The sequence below is a fragment of the Corapipo altera genome, unplaced genomic scaffold (assembly GCF_003945725.1).
Source record: "Corapipo altera isolate COAL_440 unplaced genomic scaffold, ASM394572v1 276, whole genome shotgun sequence".
NCBI classification, from domain to species: Eukaryota; Metazoa; Chordata; class Aves; order Passeriformes; family Pipridae; genus Corapipo; species Corapipo altera.
The window spans coordinates 89,151-107,390 of record NW_020885133.1 but is presented as its reverse complement, the minus strand read 5'-3'; the positions used below and the strand labels follow the sequence as shown (position 1 = coordinate 107,390).

The window sequence follows — 18,240 nt, the reverse complement described above, 5'->3', positions numbered from 1 at the left end:
TCCTCCTCCTCCTCCTCCTCGTCCTGCCCCGCCGGCAGCGGGCCGTGCTCCGCCGTGCCCCGGGGGCTGGGGCCGGGAACCCGCCGGGGGACGCGCTCGCTGCCCCGCAGCCGGGCCCGTCCCCGGTGCCCCCGGGAGCACCTTCCCCCGCCGCGTTCCGCGCTCCGGCGGCGCGGTCGCGTCTCCGCGGGGTTTTTGGGGTGAGCGGCTCCAGCCCGGCCTCTCCCCGCGGTTCCCCAAATCCCCCGCCCCGCGGATTCCCGGCCGCGGCGTGCCGCCGGTTCGGGAAGGGGATGGGCTGCCTCCGCGTCCCCCGCGGCTCCGGGAAGTGGTTCCCCCGGACCTGCCGGCTCCGGCACAGAGCTGGGTCTGGGCGCTCGGCAGGCAGGGTTCTCTGTTCCAGGGTGGGTTTGGGCGGTGTGAAGGTGCCACCAGAGGCTCGTCTCGATCGGGACAAGGAGAGTTGATCTTGGAGCCTCTTCCTGGGCTTAATCCAGTTATCACCTTCCTTCCCTCGGGCCCAGGCGCTGCTCTAGCAGACGTTTATTCCCGTTGGTTCCCGGGGCCATGGGCCCCGGCTGGAGATGGAGAGGGGGGTGATTAGGGGGGTCTGAGGGGGGACCCTGAACTCCCCCTGTGAGGGGCCTGTTTGGGGACACTCCCACCTGCGGCTGTGCCCGGTGTGTCCTGGCACAGTGACAGGAGCCTGGGTCTGTATTTGCTCACTGTGGGGCCCGGTGGGACACGGCCCCGATGGACGAGCCCCGTTTCCTCCTGCCTTGCCCATCAAACGGGGCTAATCCCGCGTAAAGCAGCGGGATGGGCCGGAAAAGGAGGACGGGAGCGGTGTAAGCCCCGGGCAGGAGATAAGCACAGAGTGATTCCAGCCTTCTGGCTGTCTGCGGTGGAATATTGGTCCATTTTCCGCGTTCATCCTCCTCAACACCCCTGTACATCCACCTGGGTGGGAGGGAGGCGGCCGTGCAGGATGCAGCAGTTCCACCAGCAGCCCCGGCGTCCAAACGCGTGCTGCTGTGCGTCCTCCTTTGGAACTGAAAGCAGGAAAGCGTCCCCCAAAACGGGGCAGGGGCTCCTGCTCGCACACAGGGCGGGGGCCAGAGGGGAATCTCGTGCTGGGGGGCTGCGGTGGGGCAGGTTCGGGAACGTTTCCGCTCTCTCTGATGGATTTTGGGAGTCTTAAACGTCAAGCGGTAGGTGAGAGCTGGTCGTGCGAGGACAGGGGGAGCAGAAGGAGCTGCAGAGGGAGGAGGGAATCTCCTGGTGCCGGGGCTGAGCACGCGGCGATCTCTGGAACGGCTCCGCGGAACTCCCCGGGCGCAGCCGATCAAAACAGAAGTGGGAACAGGTAAAGCACATCCCGTCTCCCGGCGCAGCCCTGGATCTGCCCTGTCTGGGAGTTGCCTCACGTGGAAGGAATTGTTTGTGTGTTTGCCCTGCGCCATGGGAACTCGGCCGGATCGGGGCAGGTCGGGAGCTGCGGATCCCAGCGGGTGACGCAGGTTTGGGAGCCGGGAACCGAGAGGGAACTCTCCCCTCCCATCCTGGGCGATGGTGTGGGAGCCATGTGGTTAATTCCCGGGTGTATTTCCTCCTTCCCAGGCAGGAGCAGAGCGAGGAGCCGCAGGGACACGAGGGAGGGAAGGCTGGGAGCTGGGCACACGGGTTCCCTCACCCCTTGTGTCCTGTCTCAGGTCTCAGAAGCCATGGAGCACCACGGCTGCGTCGGGAAAGGCTGGAGGGGGACTGCAGCAGATGAGCAGAATGGGGTGGGAAGCGTGGAAGGAACAAGGGCTGGAGGAAGAGGAGGAAATCAGGGAGACTTTGCAGGGCCTTGGCCCAAGAAAAGGAGAGGCAGGCCCAGAGAAGTGGAAGGTGGCAGCAGTCGCAGTTGCACGTGTCCCGAGGGAGGGAACTGGGAATTAAAGGAAATCCCCAGAAAGGGAGATGAGGGAAACAGGAGCAGCTCCCCGGTGTGAGTGCAGGGAAACCCTGGAGATGAGCGCTCCAGAGGTGGCTGAGCAGAGCAGGACTGGGAAAATGCTCTGAAAGGGGAGTGCTAGGATGGGAAAAATAGGTGGAATTTCTGTGGGAGAGGGAAAGGGGAGTGAGCAGTGACAGAGGCACTGGGGGAGGAAGGAGCAGGGCAGGTCCGGAGGAGCAGGAGAGGAGGAGTTGCTGGGCTGGAAGTGGCAGAGGGAAAGGAATGGGAGGCAAGAGCAGAGCCTGTATATGTCACGTGGAAGTGAGATGAGCTGGGGACTCTTTGGAGCAGGGAATTTTGTGAGGGCCCTTTGTGGATGGGGACAATGTGGCCAGAGAGACAAAGGGCTTGGGGAGAAGGTGCAGGGAAAGGAGGGGTCGGTAGGCCATAGGTGGGCAGGTTGCAGGGCTGGGAAGGGGGGTGGCTGGGGAGGAACATGTGTGTTTGGGAGAGAATCAGTGGGAACGTGGCCTGGATTGGTGTCATCTGTGGGAATTCGGGGTGGATTTTCCTTGAGTTTCTCCTGGGCACCCTGGGGACTGCAGAGCAGAGATTCAGGCAGGCTGGGCTGGGCTGGGCTTCTACCCTGGCCTCTGTGGCAGGGCTGGGGGGCTCTGAGGGGGTCTTGCCATGCCGTGGGGATCAGGGAGACATTCCCAGAGCTGTGTCGTGGCTCCGGGAGTCGGGATGGGCTCGGCAGCCTCCTGGTGAGTTGTGAAGTTATTCCAGGCACGAAACAGGGATGCATTTGCATCAGATCTCGCTTGGGTGTCACTAATGACAGCACTTGGGACTTTCCCCCCAGCTCAGGTGGCCTGTCCCACGGGTACCTGGTTCCACGGGGAGCTGGCTCCGGCACCTCTGCAGGGATCACCCCCACGTGAAGCACTGGAGCACCTGGATCTTGGGGTGGAAGGGCCGAGGCAGAGCAGGGCCGCCGGGGGAGGGTGGAGATCTCCGGAGGGAGGAATATCAGGGAACACCCCCTTCTGCTTGGCTGGGTCTGTTTGAGCCCGAGGTGTGGCTGTGCCTCCACGGCGGAGCGTTCAAAGGGCTGGGAGCAGATTGCTCCTGCTAAAGCAATCAGCCGGGCTGTCGGCCCTGAACTTGCAACAGCCCAGCCCTGGAATTGCTGATAGCCCATCCTGGAATTGCTGTCGGCCCCTGTCGCAGGGCTGAGCTCTGTGGGGTGCTGGGCTGTTCCCCAAACCCTGTGTAGGAGCTGGTGCTTTTCCCCAAAGCCCGGTGGGCGCAGAGCGGGGCTGGAAAGCTGCAGCTCTCCAGGGAGCTCTGTCCCTGCCACGGGAAACAGCTTTCCCTGGTGTTACTGGAGCTGCTGCCAGGTGAAACCAGCACATTCCCGGCTGGTCGGAGCATCGTCCCTGCATTTCCTCCCCGTCCCAAGGGCAGTGAAACCTTGGGGTGGGAAGTTGAGCTCGGGTCCTGCGGAGGACGGGCCGTGAGTCAGCCGGGGTGGCTGGGACTGGACCCAGCTCACTGTAACACATCCTTGTCATTAAACGTGCCTTTTTGATGTTGGGCCGCAGCTCTCCCGGCCTCCAGCCACGTTTGGTCAGCACCAGAGAGTTCCCTGTGTCCACCCCGAAGGAAAAGCTTGGGGAGGTGGAGGAAGGCAGGGAGACGCTGGGCTCTGTTCAGACCTGGGCAGAGGCAGTGAGGGGAGGGTGGGTGACAAGCAGGAACTGGTGGGATGTGATTGATGTGGGGTGGGCTCGTGGCTGTTTGGGGTTTTGGGGGCAGGTTGGGACCTCCTGCTCCCGTTTCCAGAACGGTTTGGTTTTCCTGTTGTCCGTGGCACTCCCTCCTGCGTCCTTGTCATCAGCCAAGGGTGGCATGTTCCCAAGGGCACCCTCAGGCACTTGGGGCTGCCCAGTGAAAAGCCAGCTGTCCTTCATAGAACCATGGCATCCCAGGATGGTTTGGGTTGGAAGGGTGTCCAGTTTCACCCCCTTGCTTCCTAGTGGACACCTTCCTCTATCCCAGGTTACTCCAAGCCCCATCCAGCCTGGCCTTAGACACTTGCAGGGATGGGGCAGCCACAGCTTCCCTGGGCAACCTGTGCCAGGGCCTCAGCACCCTCACAGGGAAGAATTTCCTCCCAGTATCCCACCTAACCCTGCCCTCTGGCAGTTCAGATCCATTCCCCCCTGTCCTGACACTACAGTTCTTGATGAATCCAGAGCTGCCAAAGCCGTGTCCGGTTGGGAGAATGGTGTTTTCCACGGGCCTCTCCCGTCTCCTACCCTCCAGGGAAGGAGATGAGACTCCTGAATGTCTTTTCCTCTTGTGATCTCCACCCCTGTGTTAAGTCCTGGAGCTTCTGCTCAGCCTCTGCACCTCAGGGAGCTGGCGCTCGCTGGCGCTGGGATTTGAGCGGGAGCTGCAGGAAGGAATTTGTGGGGTCCCTCCACTCCTTCGGGGCTCAGGGTGGTTTCTTGGGGGGGTCACAGAAGGGGTAGGGACTGGGGAGCTCGCTGGCCTCTCCCTGGGTGTTCACCCATGGCTCTGTCCCTTCTCTTGCCGTAGTAATTCCTGCTGTTATTTTTTTTCCAGGTGAGCTGTGGCGTGCCAGACCTCAAGTTTTAATGTTTTTTATGTAGCTTTTTTTTTTCTTTTTTTTAAAAAAAAAATACGAATGGATGAATGAAGAAGGATTTTATTGAAGGAAGGGGAGGAAAAAATGAAGTGGTTTGGAACAAACTGAGATCTTCCCCCGCACCTCCCGGGCCATGGGTGAGACAGACCTGCTGAGCACCACTGCCACCCTTGGGTGTCTGCTGGGGTTGTAAAGGAGCTCCCTGAACGCCCCCTTCCAGGTCCCCCCCAGTTCACCTGCTGGGAAATGGTCGCTGCCGAGAGGATTTAATGCCATTCCTGTCGGTTCCCAGCCGCCGAGTGGGTACCGAGCCCGTGGAAGGGCCTGGGGCTTCAGGAGAAAGGAGCAAGTAGGAAAACCCACAGTGTGCCAGACCTTCCCCTCCGCCCCCCTCGAAAGAAAGGATTTACAGCTCAACCTTGCACCAGCTGTTCCTCGGCTTTAACAGACAAGAGAGAAATAAATAAAATTAAACGGCCACCGCCAGCCAGCCCCGGATCCCGGCGAAATCAGGGAGAGTGTTTCCGTGACCCCTCCAGCGAGGGGAGGAGGAGGAGGAGGAGGAGGAGGCACGGCAGCCGCGAGGAAGCCGGGGCAGATTGCTTGGAGACCACCCCCTCCTCCCGTGCAGCCCCGGCACCGCGGAGGAGGCGGATTAAAAAGGAGAAGTGGCTTCCCTGAGGCTCCCGGAGTGGCTTTTTCGCAAGGAGTTTGCTGATCCCGTGCTCCTCCCGGGGTGCTGGCCGGGTGGGAAGCGCCGAGCGAGCCTGGGGAATTCCCTCCCCTGGGAACCTTGGCTGCCTGTTTCCTGACGGAGAGCGAGGCTCGCGAGGGGCTCCCGGCATTCCCGCTCCGACGGCTGTTTGAAACTCAAATCCCCTGCCCTGCTCTGAATTTTTGATGGTTTTAAACCTCCTCCCCTGCGCCCGAGAGCTCTCGCAGGGCAGGGCGTAGGGTGGGCTCCTCTCCTGGGCCACCAGCTCCAGAGGCTTGTCCGGATTATCCGTCCAGGTCGGAGCTTGGCCTGGGAGCGGGCGCGGAGGCCGGGAAGGGGTCGGCCCTTGTCCCCCTCCCCTTCTTGTCCTGCTCTGACTCCCTCGGGGCCTGGGCTATGCTGCGGGGCGGACCCCCCACCACAGCTCCAACATGCCAGCAGCCTCTGGAAAGAGATTCAAACCCAGCAAGTACGTCCCGGTCTCCGCTGCTGCCATCTTCCTAGTGGGAGCCACCACCCTCTTCTTTGCCTTCACGTGAGTCCCGGTGGCTCGGCCAGGGCGGGGAGGGCTGGAGGGGGCGACAGGGGACGTGGGGAAATAGGGAGAGGGGTTGGGACTTCCTCCCGGAGAGAAGGGGGGGATGTTGTGCTCCGGGTGGTGGAGTGGCCTGGTGGCCCTTGGAGCAGCAGGACCCGTGTCAGTCAGTTTTCCCCAGCTAGGGGTCCTGGTGAGGCACCCTGTCACCACTCAGCTCCAGATCAGAGGGGCTGGAGGCTGGTTTGTGACCTGTGGGTGGAAACCACACGGCTCACTTTCCCTTTTGTGGCCAGGCAGGGTGGATTGGTTGGGCCGGGGCAGGATCCGTGTTATTTTTGGAGCTTTGTAATCGATTTGTGAGCCGCAAAGGAGAGTTCAGGGAGGAGAACTCTGCCCTCTGCACGGATCACTGGCTGTCGGTGTCAGCCCTGCCCTGGGCAAACAAGGGTTCACTGTCCCTGGAGAGGGCCCGAGGGGGTGGCCAACAGGTCACCAGGGCCGTGGGGGTCCGCCAGGGTGGGAGATTGTCCTGGCTGCTGGGGAGGAGTGGGGATGTCCCTGGACTGCTCTCTCCTGTAGGACCTCCCTGCCCCGTGCCACGTGCCTTAGTGACAGGGCCTGGGGGTGTTGAGGAGGGGGCCAGGCTGCTGTGCCAGCTCTGAGCCTGGGAGGGAGCAGCAGCAGCCAAGGCAGGATGTGCCGGGCAGGAATGGTGTGCCAGGCAGGAATGGTGTGCCAGGCAGGAAAGCTGGAGCGTGGCAGCAGCACCAGCTACCAAATCCTGTCCCTGGGGTGGGATCTGAGTGGGGATGTGTTTGGGGTCCTGGCTGGTGGGAAGGGGGTGCACCGTCTGCTCCGGGAAGCCTCTCCTGCTCCCTGGGGTTTTCCTGCTGGGGGTCAGCTGGAGCTGCAGGAGGCTGAAGGGCTGGGTGTGGTGGCTCCTGCCACTCCCCGTGATGGTGGTGGGAAGGTCACTGTGGCTTTGGCACCTGGGAGCCACCAGGCAGTGACAGGGAAACTTGACAACTGAAGGGGAGAGTGGGTTTGGTTCGCCCTGTCCGGCTCGGGTGCAGCTGGTGGTGTCACTCAGCACGTGTGGCCGTCCCCTGCTGGGACACCGAGCGGTCACCCAGCTCCCAGGCTCCAGGTTTGGCTGCTCCAGGCTGCCAGACGCCTGTGGAAGTCGCTGACCGTGCTCCAGCTCCAGAGGGATGCAGGAGAAGCGGGGGGAGCGGGCGCTGCCCTCTGCACTGTGCGTGACACCCCGTGCGTGACCTGGGAGGGACAGGCTGCCTCTGCAGCCGTGCTTTGGGGGGCCCTCCAGGCAGCTGGACCCCCAAGCCCATCCCGGCCCGGGGCTGTGGCAGCGCCGGGAGCAGCCTCTTATCAGCAAGGGGTGAGAGGCAGCGCCGGAGCCGGCGCCGCGGAGCAGGTTTGGCCAGGGCAGCAACAGCTGGGCAGGTCGCTGTAATTACAGGTCAGCGGTGTTGTTTAACCTACTTGAGAACAGCCCGTGAAACCCCGGGCACGGCGCTCACACGGGGCTCAGCCGGGGGGCAGCTGCCCTGCTGTTCCCTGGGAACAGCCTGGTGCTGGAGCGGGGTGGCAGGGACACTGTGCCTGGGGTTTACCTCCTCTGAGGGCCAGGGTGAGCCTTGCCCGCCTGGACCAGGAGAGCTGGAGCAGCTGCCAGCTGCCCTGCTCGCTGTTGGCATCCCACCTCAGGCTCATCCTTTGGGAAGCACGGTGGAAGCTGGGGAGGGGTGCTCTGGGAGGCCTCCCCCAGGCAGGGAGCAGCCAGGGCTCTGCCCAGCTCTCCAGGCTCCGGCTGTGTTACTTCCAGCATATCCACTGGACGCCTTTTGGTCCTTCCAGGATTCGTATCTCTGGGCCAAGAACTCTCTTTAATTGATTAATTTAATGAGGAGCTGCTGCCGAGCACGTGGCTGTGGAAATGAGCCGAGGCCGGCTGGGCTGGAGGGGGGGGGCAGTGGGAGAGGGGATGTTCCTGCCTTTCTCTGGGAGGAGCAAGGGTCCCAGGCTTGCTGGGCTCTCAGAGAGGTGCTGATTTAGGATGGAAGCTCCCTCGTGGGGTCCATTTGTCCATTCCTTCATCTCCCTGCTGGCCAGTCCCAGCTCCTGGTGTGGTTGGTTATCAGGCTCCCTGTCCCTTCTGGAGCCAGGACATGGACTGGTGCCATTGGGAAATGGTGCTGTGCCCGCTCCCAGTGGGACCTAAACTTGTAGGAGGGTCAGGGCATGCAGGGATCGACTGTGTTGGTGCCAGGGCCTTGGAGAGCCAGAGGGAAGAGAGGCATCCTGGGGACGGCTCTGCTCCAGGAGAGAGCAGGGGATGAGGGGCTGTGGAGGGGACGGGGAGCCAGCAGGGAGGGACGGGCTTCTCCGGGCATGACTGGTGGCAAAAAGCCTGTCTTGCATCCAGGTGTGACTCAGGGTGCCTGAGGTTCCCAGAGTTCTCTCATGTGCTGCCAGGGACAAGTCCCGACAGCTCCTCTGGCGATGGGCGTGTTGCATCCCGGTCCAATCCCGAGGGGGAACCCGATGGGTGCTGCGGGACCTGCGTGGCCGTGATGGCGAGGAGCCTCCCTCCTCCTCCTCCTCATCTTCCTTTTCCTCCTCCTGCTCCTGAGGAGCTGGCGCCCGCTCTCCCCGGGGCCGTCCCTGGGGTCGGGGCAGGGCCTGCAGCCCCACGCTCTCTGTCCGGGAGAGCAAAAGGCAGGAGCACCTCGTGCTCCCAATAAGGAGGTTCCCTCAGGGATGGGCAGCACCTTTGCTCCCTGTGGAGGACCCTGCTCCCTCCTGTGGGTGCAGTTGGTCCCGGGAGGTGACTCCCTGGCTTTGTGGCCCCTGGCTCCGTGGGGATTCCTGTCTCCCACGGGGGTGCCTGGGTGTGGGAGAGCCGGGAGGGCAGCGGGCTGCTGGGGAGGAGACCCCGGCGTTGTGCTCATGACCAGGAATGCTCCACCCCAGTTCTTCCCTCTCTGCCTGCCCCAGAGCTTTCCAAGGCAGCTGAATCTTTCCCTGTCTCTCGAGGATCCAGGCCATGTGCTTGGCTTGGCCTGGCTGTTGGCTGTTCCCTGTGCAGGAGGGTTGCCCAGCCACGGGCCTTCCTGGCTCCCCTCCATCTCTTTCCAGCAAAGGTTTGGGCTGGGATTTCCCTTCCTGGAGAGAGGAGCTCCTTCCACAGGGTTCCTGGAAGGGCATTTGCTACTTTTAGGGCTCCTCTGAGCCTCCTGCCCCTCTCCCTCTGGCAGAGAGCAGAGCTGGGGAGCTCAGCTCAGGGATGTGGGGTCCTTGGCTCTGGTGTGTTCTTCTCACTCTCCACAACTCCCTGAGAGGAGGCTGGAGCCAGGTGGGGGTCGGTGTCTTCTCTCAAGGAAGAAGCGATGGGACAAGATTGCTTCAGATTGCAATTGAGGTTGGATATTAGGGAAAATTTCCTCATGGAAAGGGTTGTCCAGTCCTGGAACAGGCTGTACAGGGCAGCAGTGGAGTCACCAGCCCACTGGTGGTGTTCAAAAAACACCAGCATGGATGTGGCACTCAGGGACATGGTTCAGTGGTGGCCTTGGCAGTGCTGGGGGAACAGTTGGACTCTGTGATCTTGGAGGGCTTTTCCAACCTGAACACTTCAGTGGTTCCATGATTCTGTGATTCTTCCCTCGATTGGGCTGTGGCCCATGTTGCTGTCACGTAGGTCCCGTGCCTCCAGCACTGCTCTCCCAGGGTTTCGGAGCACAGATCGGAGAGGGCTCCTCCTCTCCAGCCTGTCCCAGCTGTGGAGAATCCTCCTGGCCGGCTTCCAGAGGAGGCAGCAGGGCTGGCAGGGCCAGTGCCAGGCTTGGAGCCACTCCCCAGCCCGGAGCAGAGCTTGGGGTGACACGCCAGGAGATGCTGTCCCGATACAGAGCAGGGAGGCAGCGCCCGGCGTGCCTGGGAGGGCGGCTCCTGAGGAAGGGGCTCTGGTGGGAAGATGGTTTGCAGGAGCAGCCTGGTCCTGTGTGTGGGGCCTGGAGGTGTCCCCGAGGAAGATGAGGAGGAGGAGGAGGAGGAGTGTGCGGGTGGCAGAGCAGGGCTCGGCCCCGCTGCGCTGCTCTCAGCACTCTCCCGAAGCCGAGGGTCTGCCCTTCCCGTTCTCCTGCTGCCCTCATTGCTGCACCTGGATGGGGACAGCCTTGGCCTTGGCTTGTGAGAGCAGGTCCCACTGACGATTCCCACCCTCCCCGGGGCACAGAGCCGTGCCTGGTGCTGGGAGCGCCCTGCCCGCCTCGCCCTCTGCGCTGCCAGGTGTGTGCCAGGCAGGTGTGAGCCAGGCAGGTGTGAGCCAGGGAGGTGTGTGCCAGGCAGGTGTGTGCCAGGCAGGTGTGCCCACTCCCCCACCCCCTGCCACATCTGCCCTCCCCAGGGCAGCCCTGCACTGGGGGCAGAGCCCTACTCCAGGGGTTCGTTCCCAGCTGGAGCCTTGCCGGGGCTCCCAGGGCTGCAGTGACAAGGACAGGGGCTGCCTGGCCGGCAGTGGGACCCGTCCCCGCGGGTGATGGTGGAGGAGGGGACGGGCCCAGTGCCTGCCCCTTGACCCCAACCTGCAGGGGATTACGGCGCTGGCACCATATGTCGCCCTGCCCGCCCAGCCCCGCGCTGCTCCGGCCACCCAAATCCATCGGCGCTCGGCGCGGCGGGGGGAAGAGAGGGACAGATGCTGCCCTAGATCTGCGGGATTAAATCCCAGCAGCAAAGCAGATTAGGGAATTACGCTGGCGCCTCCGAGGGGGAAGCCCGCTGTCCTGAGCGTGCTGCCTGCTGGGGCAGGAGGGAGCAGGGTGATTCCCTCCTGGAGGAGCTGGGCGCTGGTTGGGGTCCCAGTGTCCCACCAGAGCTGTCTCTGGGATGTGAGGAGCAGGGAGCAGCTCTGGAGGCGCTGGAGCTGGCGCTGGTTTCGTGCCCTCTCGCAGGTCCCCTCTGCGCCCCGTGCAGCCGGTGGGGCACAGGGAGGGCGAAGCACAGGCATTTTCTGGTGGGTCCCCCTGGGTGCCCCCCCGTGCCAACAGCCTGGCTCTCCCTGTTCCCACCACGGCTGCTCTGTGTGTCAGTGGGATCCCAAGGGGTTGTGGGCACAAGGGGTGAGCGAGGGTCTCGATCCCTGATGGATGATGCCTGGAGCCGTCCCACCGTGCCCTCAGGGTGCTTCCTGGGCTGCAGAAGTGGCCCAGGCACAGCTCTGGTTTGGGTGTGGGGGGCACTGGGTGGAGCTGTAGGGACAGTGGAGGGGTCCAAGGGGTCTCACTGCTGCTGTGCCTGCAGGTGCCCGGGGCTCAGTCTCTACGTCTCCCCCATCATCCCCGCCTACAATGCCGTCGTCTTCCTCTTCGTGCTCGCCAACTTCAGCATGGCCACCTTCATGGACCCGGGCATATTCCCACGAGGTGAGTCCGGCTCCGACCAGCGAGGGTCTTGGGTAGAGCTGCCTCCTTTCACCCTTCCTCTGAGGTAGAAGGCGTTTCTGGGTCCCAAAAGGCTGGTGGAGAGCTCTCCTCACCCTGCCCGGTGGGATCGGGCGGTGACATGGACGCCAGCTCTGGGTTCAGCACCCCGTGTCGGGCCCCTGGGGCTTGGGTGGTGTCGGGATTCTGGGGCAAGGCTGGGGAGAGGCCCCCAGGCTGTGTTTGGGGGTCCCTTTGCCGGGTGCCAGCCGGGCAACGCCGGGTGCCTCCGGCTCGGGCAGGCAGGGGCTGGCCGGGCCCTGACGCGTGGCCGTGCCGGGGTGTCCCCACCAGCTGAGGAGGACGAGGACAAGGAGGACGATTTCCGGGCCCCTCTCTACAAGACGGTGGAGATCAAGGGCATCCAGGTGCGCATGAAGTGGTGCGCGACCTGCCGCTTCTACCGCCCGCCGCGCTGCTCCCACTGCAGCGTCTGCGACAACTGCGTGGAGGTGAGGAGCTCCCGGGGCCTCTGCCGTGCCCGGGGCAGGGCAGGGAGCCCCGGCAGCACCCCCTCACCGAGCCCCCCCCACCCCCCCCCCCGGCAGGAGTTCGACCACCACTGCCCCTGGGTCAACAACTGCATCGGGCGGCGCAACTACCGCTACTTCTTCCTCTTCCTGCTGTCGCTCACCACGCACATCATGGGGGTCTTTGGCTTCGGGCTGCTCTACGTGCTCTACCAGGTGGAGGAGCTCTCCGGCGTCCGCATGGCCGTCACGTATCCTCCCCACGGGCCGTGGGGGGCGGGCGGGGGGCGGTGGGGGGCGGTGGGTTGGTGTGGTGCCGAGCGGGACTGCGGCTCCTCCTTAGCTGGCTGCGGCAGGATGGTGGTGATGTGCGTGGCCGGGCTGTTCTTCATTCCCGTCGCTGGCCTGACGGGGTTCCACGTGGTGCTCGTGGCCAGGGGCCGCACTACCAACGAACAGGTAGGCCCGTGGGGCTACGGTGAGGCCACCTACGAACACGTTTTGGGGCTCCCCGGAGCAGGGTGGGTGTGGATGGGCTGGATTGAGGCAGGGGGAGGCCCCTGAGCTGGAGGGGCAGAGCACAGGTTGTCTGAGGGGCAGCCTGGTGTTGGGGGTGCTGCCAGAAGATGGAGCCGGGCGGGCACTTCTGGGGGGCGGGAGGCGAAATCAGGGAGACCTTTCCATCTCCAGGGTATAGTTGAACACTTAAACAGGGACCAGGATAAGGGAGAGGATCTCTGAGTATCTCTGTCCTTGGAGATTGTCCTGAGGCTGCTGGACAAACCCTGGCATGGCTGGCTGGGCCGAGCCCCCCACGGTCCCTGCCTGCCCCGAGGCCGTGACACTCCTTTACCCCGCAGGTAACGGGCAAGTTCCGTGGGGGTGTCAACCCCTTCACCAACGGCTGCTGTAAGAACGTCAGCCGGGTCCTCTGCAGCTCCCCAGCCCCCAGGTGAGCCCAGGCAGTGCAGGTACCCCTGGCCCCCATCACACCCGGCCCTGGCGTCCACAGGGAAACCACCAGGCCGTGACCTTCCTCCCGCCCCCTCCCCAGGTACCTCGGGCGCCCGAAGGCCGAGCAGACGGTGCTGGTGAGACCCCCCTTCCTGCGGCCCGAGGTGTCGGATGGTCAGATCACCGTCAAGATCATGGACAACGGTATCCAGACAGAGCTGAAGAGGACGAAGGTGAGGAAGGTGGGGACCAGCGCTGCCCGCGCTGGGGCCCTCCACGGAGCCCAGGGGTGCGAGCCTGCATCCGTGAGTAGAGAACCGAGTGAGCCTGGTCACGTCCCTTGTCCCCCTCCGTGTCGTCTTGTTCTGGTGTCTCCATGAGACAGAAACCGTGTCCCTCCCATGTGGCAGCGGCCACATGAGGCTTTGCCCTTCCCGGTCCCGTCCTTCCCCGCACAGCACCCTTTGGAAGTCCCCCCTCCTTGGCACTTCCAGCCCCGAGCGCGCGGTCTGTCGGATGGCCCGGGGGGCAGCGAGAGCCCCCAGCACCACTGCCCACTCCCTGCCCGCCCGGGGGGGCTGAGCCCTCGGCCCCCTCTGACCCCCCCTGCGCTTTGTCTCTGCAGTCCAAGGGGAGCCTGGAAGTGACGGAGAGCCAGTCTGCTGACGCCGAGCCGCCACCCCCACCTAAGCCCGACCTCAGCCGCTACACGGGCCTGAGGACACACTTAACCCTGGCCACCACCGAGGGTAAGGAGGGCACCAGGGCCCCGGCAGCCGCTGGGAAGGGAGCCCAGGGCTGTGCCAGGCAGGCCAGGAGCCAGGGCCCTAGGCGGCTTTAACAGGCTGCAGGGCAGACCCGGAGCACATCGGCACCGCCGCACTTCCCCGGGCCGCTGTGTGCGGCCCCTCGTGCTTGGAGAAGCCTGCGGGACGGTCACAGCCAGGAGGCCGAGCCGGCGCGGCGCTGCCCGGAGCCTCGGGGAGCTGTGCCTTGCAGCCACCCACGCTGCCGGGACGGAGGAGGCGAAGCGGTGGCGGGCCCGGCTCGGCGGCACAGCGCGTCTCGGCCGGCTCCTGCGTGGGCTCGGCCAGAGGTGGGATGTGACGGGCAGAGCCTGTGGCAGCTGCTTCCCGCAGCAGCTGGAGACCCCACAGCTCTCCCGGCCCCGGCTGGGCTCCACCGCCCCGCCCCGCTGCCCACCGAGGGCTGCAGTGTGTGTGTCCCTGGGGGGAGCGCCCCGGCACCCCCGTGCAGTGCACCCCCCCGGGGTGTCACCCAGCCGGGGCTGCCGCAGGGGCGCGGAAGTGCCAGCCCCACACACGTGGCTGTGGGGACACCCCTTCATCCCGCTCCGTCTCTCCCGCCCCGCTGCGCCTCCCCTCCAGCCCCTCCCTCCTTCCCTCCCCGGTCTGTCCGCCCCAGGCTCGGAGCTGGTTCTTGGGTAGGGAGGGCAGGGCTGGGTGCGTTCCTTCCCCGCAGCCCTGGGGAGCCGCTGCCCCCCTGAGCGTGCCCCTCTCTGTCCCGGTGCAGACAGCAGCCTGCTAGGCAAGGACAGCCCCCCGACTCCCACCATGTACAAGTACCGGCCCGGCTACAGCAGCAGCAGCAGCTCGGCGGCCCTGCCCCACTCCACCAGCGCCAAGGTAAGGCTGGGCCCAGTGTGGAGGACCGGCCCCGAGGGGACGGTGTTCCTGGTGTGGGGAGGGTTTGGGATGGGTGTCCAGAGCTCTGCAGGGACCCTGTTATCGTTCCGTGGGTGACTGCTGTCCCTCTGCCCCTCAGCTGAGCCGAGTGAACAGCCTGAAGGAGCCCAACTCCATCTGCGAGAGCGGCCACAAGCCCAGCTACCGCTCGGAGCCGAGCCTGGAGCCCGAGAGCTTCCGCTCGCCCACCTTCGGCAAGAGCTTCCACTTCGACCCCCTGTCCAGCGGCTCCCGCTCCTCCAGCCTCAAGTCGGCGCAGGGCACGGGCTTCGAGACGGGCCACCTCCAGTCCATCCGCTCCGAGGGCACCACCTCCACCTCCTACAAGAGCCTGGTGAACCAGACGCGCAACGGCAGCCTCTCCTACGACAGCCTGCTCACGCCCTCCGACAGCCCTGACTTCGAGTCGGTGCAGGCGGGCCCGGAGCCCGACCCGCCCGTGGGCTACACCTCGCCCTTCCTGTCGGCCCGCATCGCCCAGCAGCGAGAGACCGACCTGCACGGCCGCTTCGCCGGCGCCGCCTCCCCCAAGCACGCGGCGCCCCGCGAGCCCTCGCCCGTGCGCTATGACAATCTGTCCCGCCACATCGTGGCCTCCATCCAGGAGCGGGAGAAGCTGCTGCAGCAGCCGCCGGCCCCGGGCCGGGAGGAGGACGCGGGGCTGGCGGACTCGGGCATCCAGTCGACGCCGGCCTCCAGCAACGCCCCCCGCACCAGCTCCTCCTCGGACGATTCGAAGCGCTCGCCGCTGGGCAAGAACCCGCTCACCCGCCCGGCCCTGCCCCGCTTCGGGAAGCCCGAGCCCCCCCCGGCGCTGCGGGTGCGCTCGCTGGGCTCCCCCGACCAGCCCGCCGCCCCCCACCTGGGCAAATCCGTGTCTTACAGCAGCCAAAAAACAGCCTCGCAGGCTGGCGGCCCCGAGACGGAGGAGGTGGCCTTGCAGCCCTTACTGGCACCAAAGTGAGTACGGCACAGGCACAGCAGTGCCTCTGGGGTGGGACCCTCACCCTGCAGGGAGGTGGCTGCTCAGTGCCCCCCTGCCCAGTGCCCCTCCAACCCCGCTGGGGCAGCAAAATGCAGAGAGATGCTGCAGGTTGCCTGAGGGAAGGCAAAAGAAATCCTCCTCCCAGAACTAGAGCTGGTGCCCCCCATAGCTCCTTGGTCACCCCCCCGGGAGCTGGAGTGGCCTATGAGTGCTGGGGGTCCCTGGGGAGGGCAAGGGAAGTCCTCCTCTTCCCGGAACAGAGTTGGTGCCCCCCACACCTCCACGGGCCCCTCGGGAGCTGGAGTGGGCTGGGGGTCCCTGGGGAGGGCAGGGCTGTGGCCGAGATGAGCCGTCCCCGCTCCTGACACCCCCGTGTCCGTCCTTCCTTCCCCGCAGGGACGAGGTGCAGATGAGAACAGCCTACAGCAAGTCCAACGGGCAGCCCAAGAGCCTGGGCTCAGCCCCGCCGGGCCCCGTGCCCCTCAGCAGCCCCACCCGCGGCGGCGTCAAGAAGGTGTCGGGCGTGGGGGGCACCACCTACGAGATCTCGGTATGAGGGGCAGAGCCGCTCCTCGCCCCCTCCCCTCCTCCCCGGCGGCCCCCAGGGACGCGCTGCCCGACGCTCGTGGACTCCCGGGGGGAGCCAGGCGGGGGCACGGCCCAGCTGCACCCCCTGCCCTTCCCTTCTCCACCCCCTGGGCCGCAGGGGCTGGCACACACCCTCGGGGGGATGGGGGAAGACTCTGGGGGGAAAAGGGGAGGGGGAAGCTGCAGCCCCGGCACCGCCTCGGCTGCGCCAGCCACCTGTGGGCCTTGTGCAATCACCCGCTCGCCTGGCGTGGTAGGAACGGATTGTTTTTAAACCAGAATACTTTTTTTTATTATTATTATTATTGTTACGGATTCTATTTTTTTTCTCTTTCCGAGTTACCAGGTGTGTGTATATATAAATATCTATATATATAAATATAAATATTAAAAAAAAAAAAAAAAAAAAAAAAAAAAAAAAACAAAAATTAAATAAATTAAACACCCAAAAAACTTCCTGGGGGTCTGTGCCCCCTTCCCCCCACCTTGACCCCGTCCCCAAAGGAGGGATGTAGGGCCCCCAGTGCAGGTCCTGGGCGTCGCTGTCCCACCCACAGCAGGGCCACAGGGCTCTGGGGTGCCAGGTGCCCCTCTGGGTGCCCTATCCCAAGGCCTCAGATGCTCTCCCCACCTTGGTCAGCCTCCAGCCCCCCCGGGGGCCCACAGACAAGGTAGGACGGGGGCAGCCCCCTCCCCACACCCCCAGCCCCTCCTGGACTCCAGCCTCCCCCACCCACGGTTTTTGCTCTTTCTCCGTTTCCCTGAGGGCTGTGGTCGGGCCGGGGAGGGGGGGAGTGGTGTTGCGGGTGTTGGTTTTGTTGCCTTTTTTTGTTAATGATTCCGATGGGGTTTCTCGCTGTCACAGGGGTGTTTTTATTTCCGTTTGCTCGGGGAAGAGGCAGGTCCGTGGGGCACATCCCCGGAAAGCAATATTTTTCTCATCACATGCCAAAAAAAAAAAAAAAAAAAAACAAAAAACAAACCGCAGCCAAGGAGCCCCGTGCTCCCCATCCCCTGCCCTGCCTGGGCAAAGCCGTGGCCCTGCAGGCACCACCGGACTCTTTTCTCTACGGCAACAGCTCCCGTGGCCCCGCAGAGCCACGCCAGGGTTTTTTATTATTATCAGCCATTTTAAAAACGAGGAATAAAAGGATATTTAATGAGCCACCCCGGGGCCGTGCGTGTGCTTTGTTTGGCGTCCAGGGATGGAGGAGCTCCTGTTCCTTGGGGTCTCAGCCTTCCCCATCCTGAGGGGGGGGGAGAGGGAAGGAGGCCTGGGGGATAGCCAAGCCCAGCTGCGTTTTGGGGAGGCACCTCCTGGGGCTGCTTTTGGGCAAACTGCTCCCACGGAAGGTAAGGATTTTCCAGGCATGGGGAAAACTGCTCCAGGGAAGGTGTGGCAGGTGCTGGTGAGGCTCGAGATCCAGAGGAGGGCTGTGGCAGCCTCTGTGACTGCTGCTGGAGATCCCGGTGCCCGCGGCAGCTGCCACCTCCACGCAGGGACACGGTGCCTGTCCAGGGGTCCCCCCTGTCCTCAGCAGGCCTGGGAGGTGAGGGCCAGAGCAGGACAAGGCCAAAGCCAAGGCAGGAGCCAGGCTGAGAGCCGGGGCAGGAGCTCAGGGTGGTGCTGACCGTGCACACTCCAGGGAGCCCTCGCTCAGGGCTGCTCCCCACGCCGTGATGGCCGAGGGTCGCAGCAGCCGCAGCCCCCAGAGCAGAGACTTTACTTCAGAGGTAACTAAAAAACAGGCCCCGACGCTCCGGGGTCTTTTGGTACAAAAGCCCGAGGTCAGCACCCGCAGAGTCTGTGCCTCTGGTCCCAGGGGGCTGTGGGGGTGTCCTCCCTGCCGGGGGGGGGTGGTGGACAGGCCAGCCCAGTGCCCCTGCCCAGGGTCAGCCGGGGCCGTCGGCCAGGGGGTCCCCGGGGCGGTGCTGGGGTGGTCTCACCGTAAGCTGCTGCTGGCCTGGGAGCTGCCCACGCCCGGGTGCTCCGGGCTGTGCCGGTTCTGTGGAGGAAGGACAGACAGAGCCCCTGAGAGCTGCTGGGCAGTAGCCTCCCAGGGACACACGGGCTGGGAACTGGACCCTGGCTCTCCCTACCCACCTTCTTTTTCTTCTTCTCTTTCTTCTTCCTCTTCCGCTCCGGATCCTCCTCTTTTTTCTT

General features: G+C 64.4%; 1 protein-coding gene and 1 long non-coding RNA gene across 2 annotated transcripts; one reads left to right on the top strand and one right to left on the bottom strand.

The window, feature by feature from the left end:
• Positions 1-1,172: 1,172 nt before the first annotated feature.
• ZDHHC5 (zinc finger DHHC-type containing 5) lies at positions 1,173-16,455 on the top strand. The gene is made up of 12 exons (XM_027670084.1): positions 1,173-1,366; positions 4,577-5,869; positions 11,195-11,316; positions 11,668-11,825; positions 11,922-12,094; positions 12,200-12,302; positions 12,704-12,795; positions 12,898-13,030; positions 13,423-13,546; positions 14,331-14,443; positions 14,583-15,463; positions 15,885-16,455. The coding sequence occupies exons 2-12, from the start codon at positions 5,766-5,768 to the stop codon at positions 16,042-16,044; spliced, it is 2,163 nt and encodes a 720-aa protein (XP_027525885.1). The 5' UTR covers positions 1,173-1,366; positions 4,577-5,765; the 3' UTR covers positions 16,045-16,455.
• A 470-nt stretch (positions 16,456-16,925) lies between these two features.
• LOC113960472 lies at positions 16,926-18,232 on the bottom strand. The gene is made up of 2 exons (XR_003532036.1): positions 18,181-18,232; positions 16,926-18,082 (listed from the first exon to the last, which is right to left on the bottom strand). It is a non-coding gene; the product is annotated as an uncharacterized LOC113960472 (long non-coding RNA).
• Between the last annotated feature and the right edge of the window lie 8 nt (positions 18,233-18,240).

Coding starts and splice junctions, on each gene's coding strand:
- ZDHHC5 (XM_027670084.1), top strand. CDS start 5,766: ATGCCAGCAGCCTCTGGAAAGAGATTCAAACCCAGCAAGTACGTCCCG. Junction 13,031..13,422: donor CAGAGCTGAAGAGGACGAAG/GTGAGGAAGGTG, acceptor TTGTCTCTGCAG/TCCAAGGGGAGCCTGGAAGT. Junction 15,464..15,884: donor CAGCCCTTACTGGCACCAAA/GTGAGTACGGCA, acceptor CCTTCCCCGCAG/GGACGAGGTGCAGATGAGAA.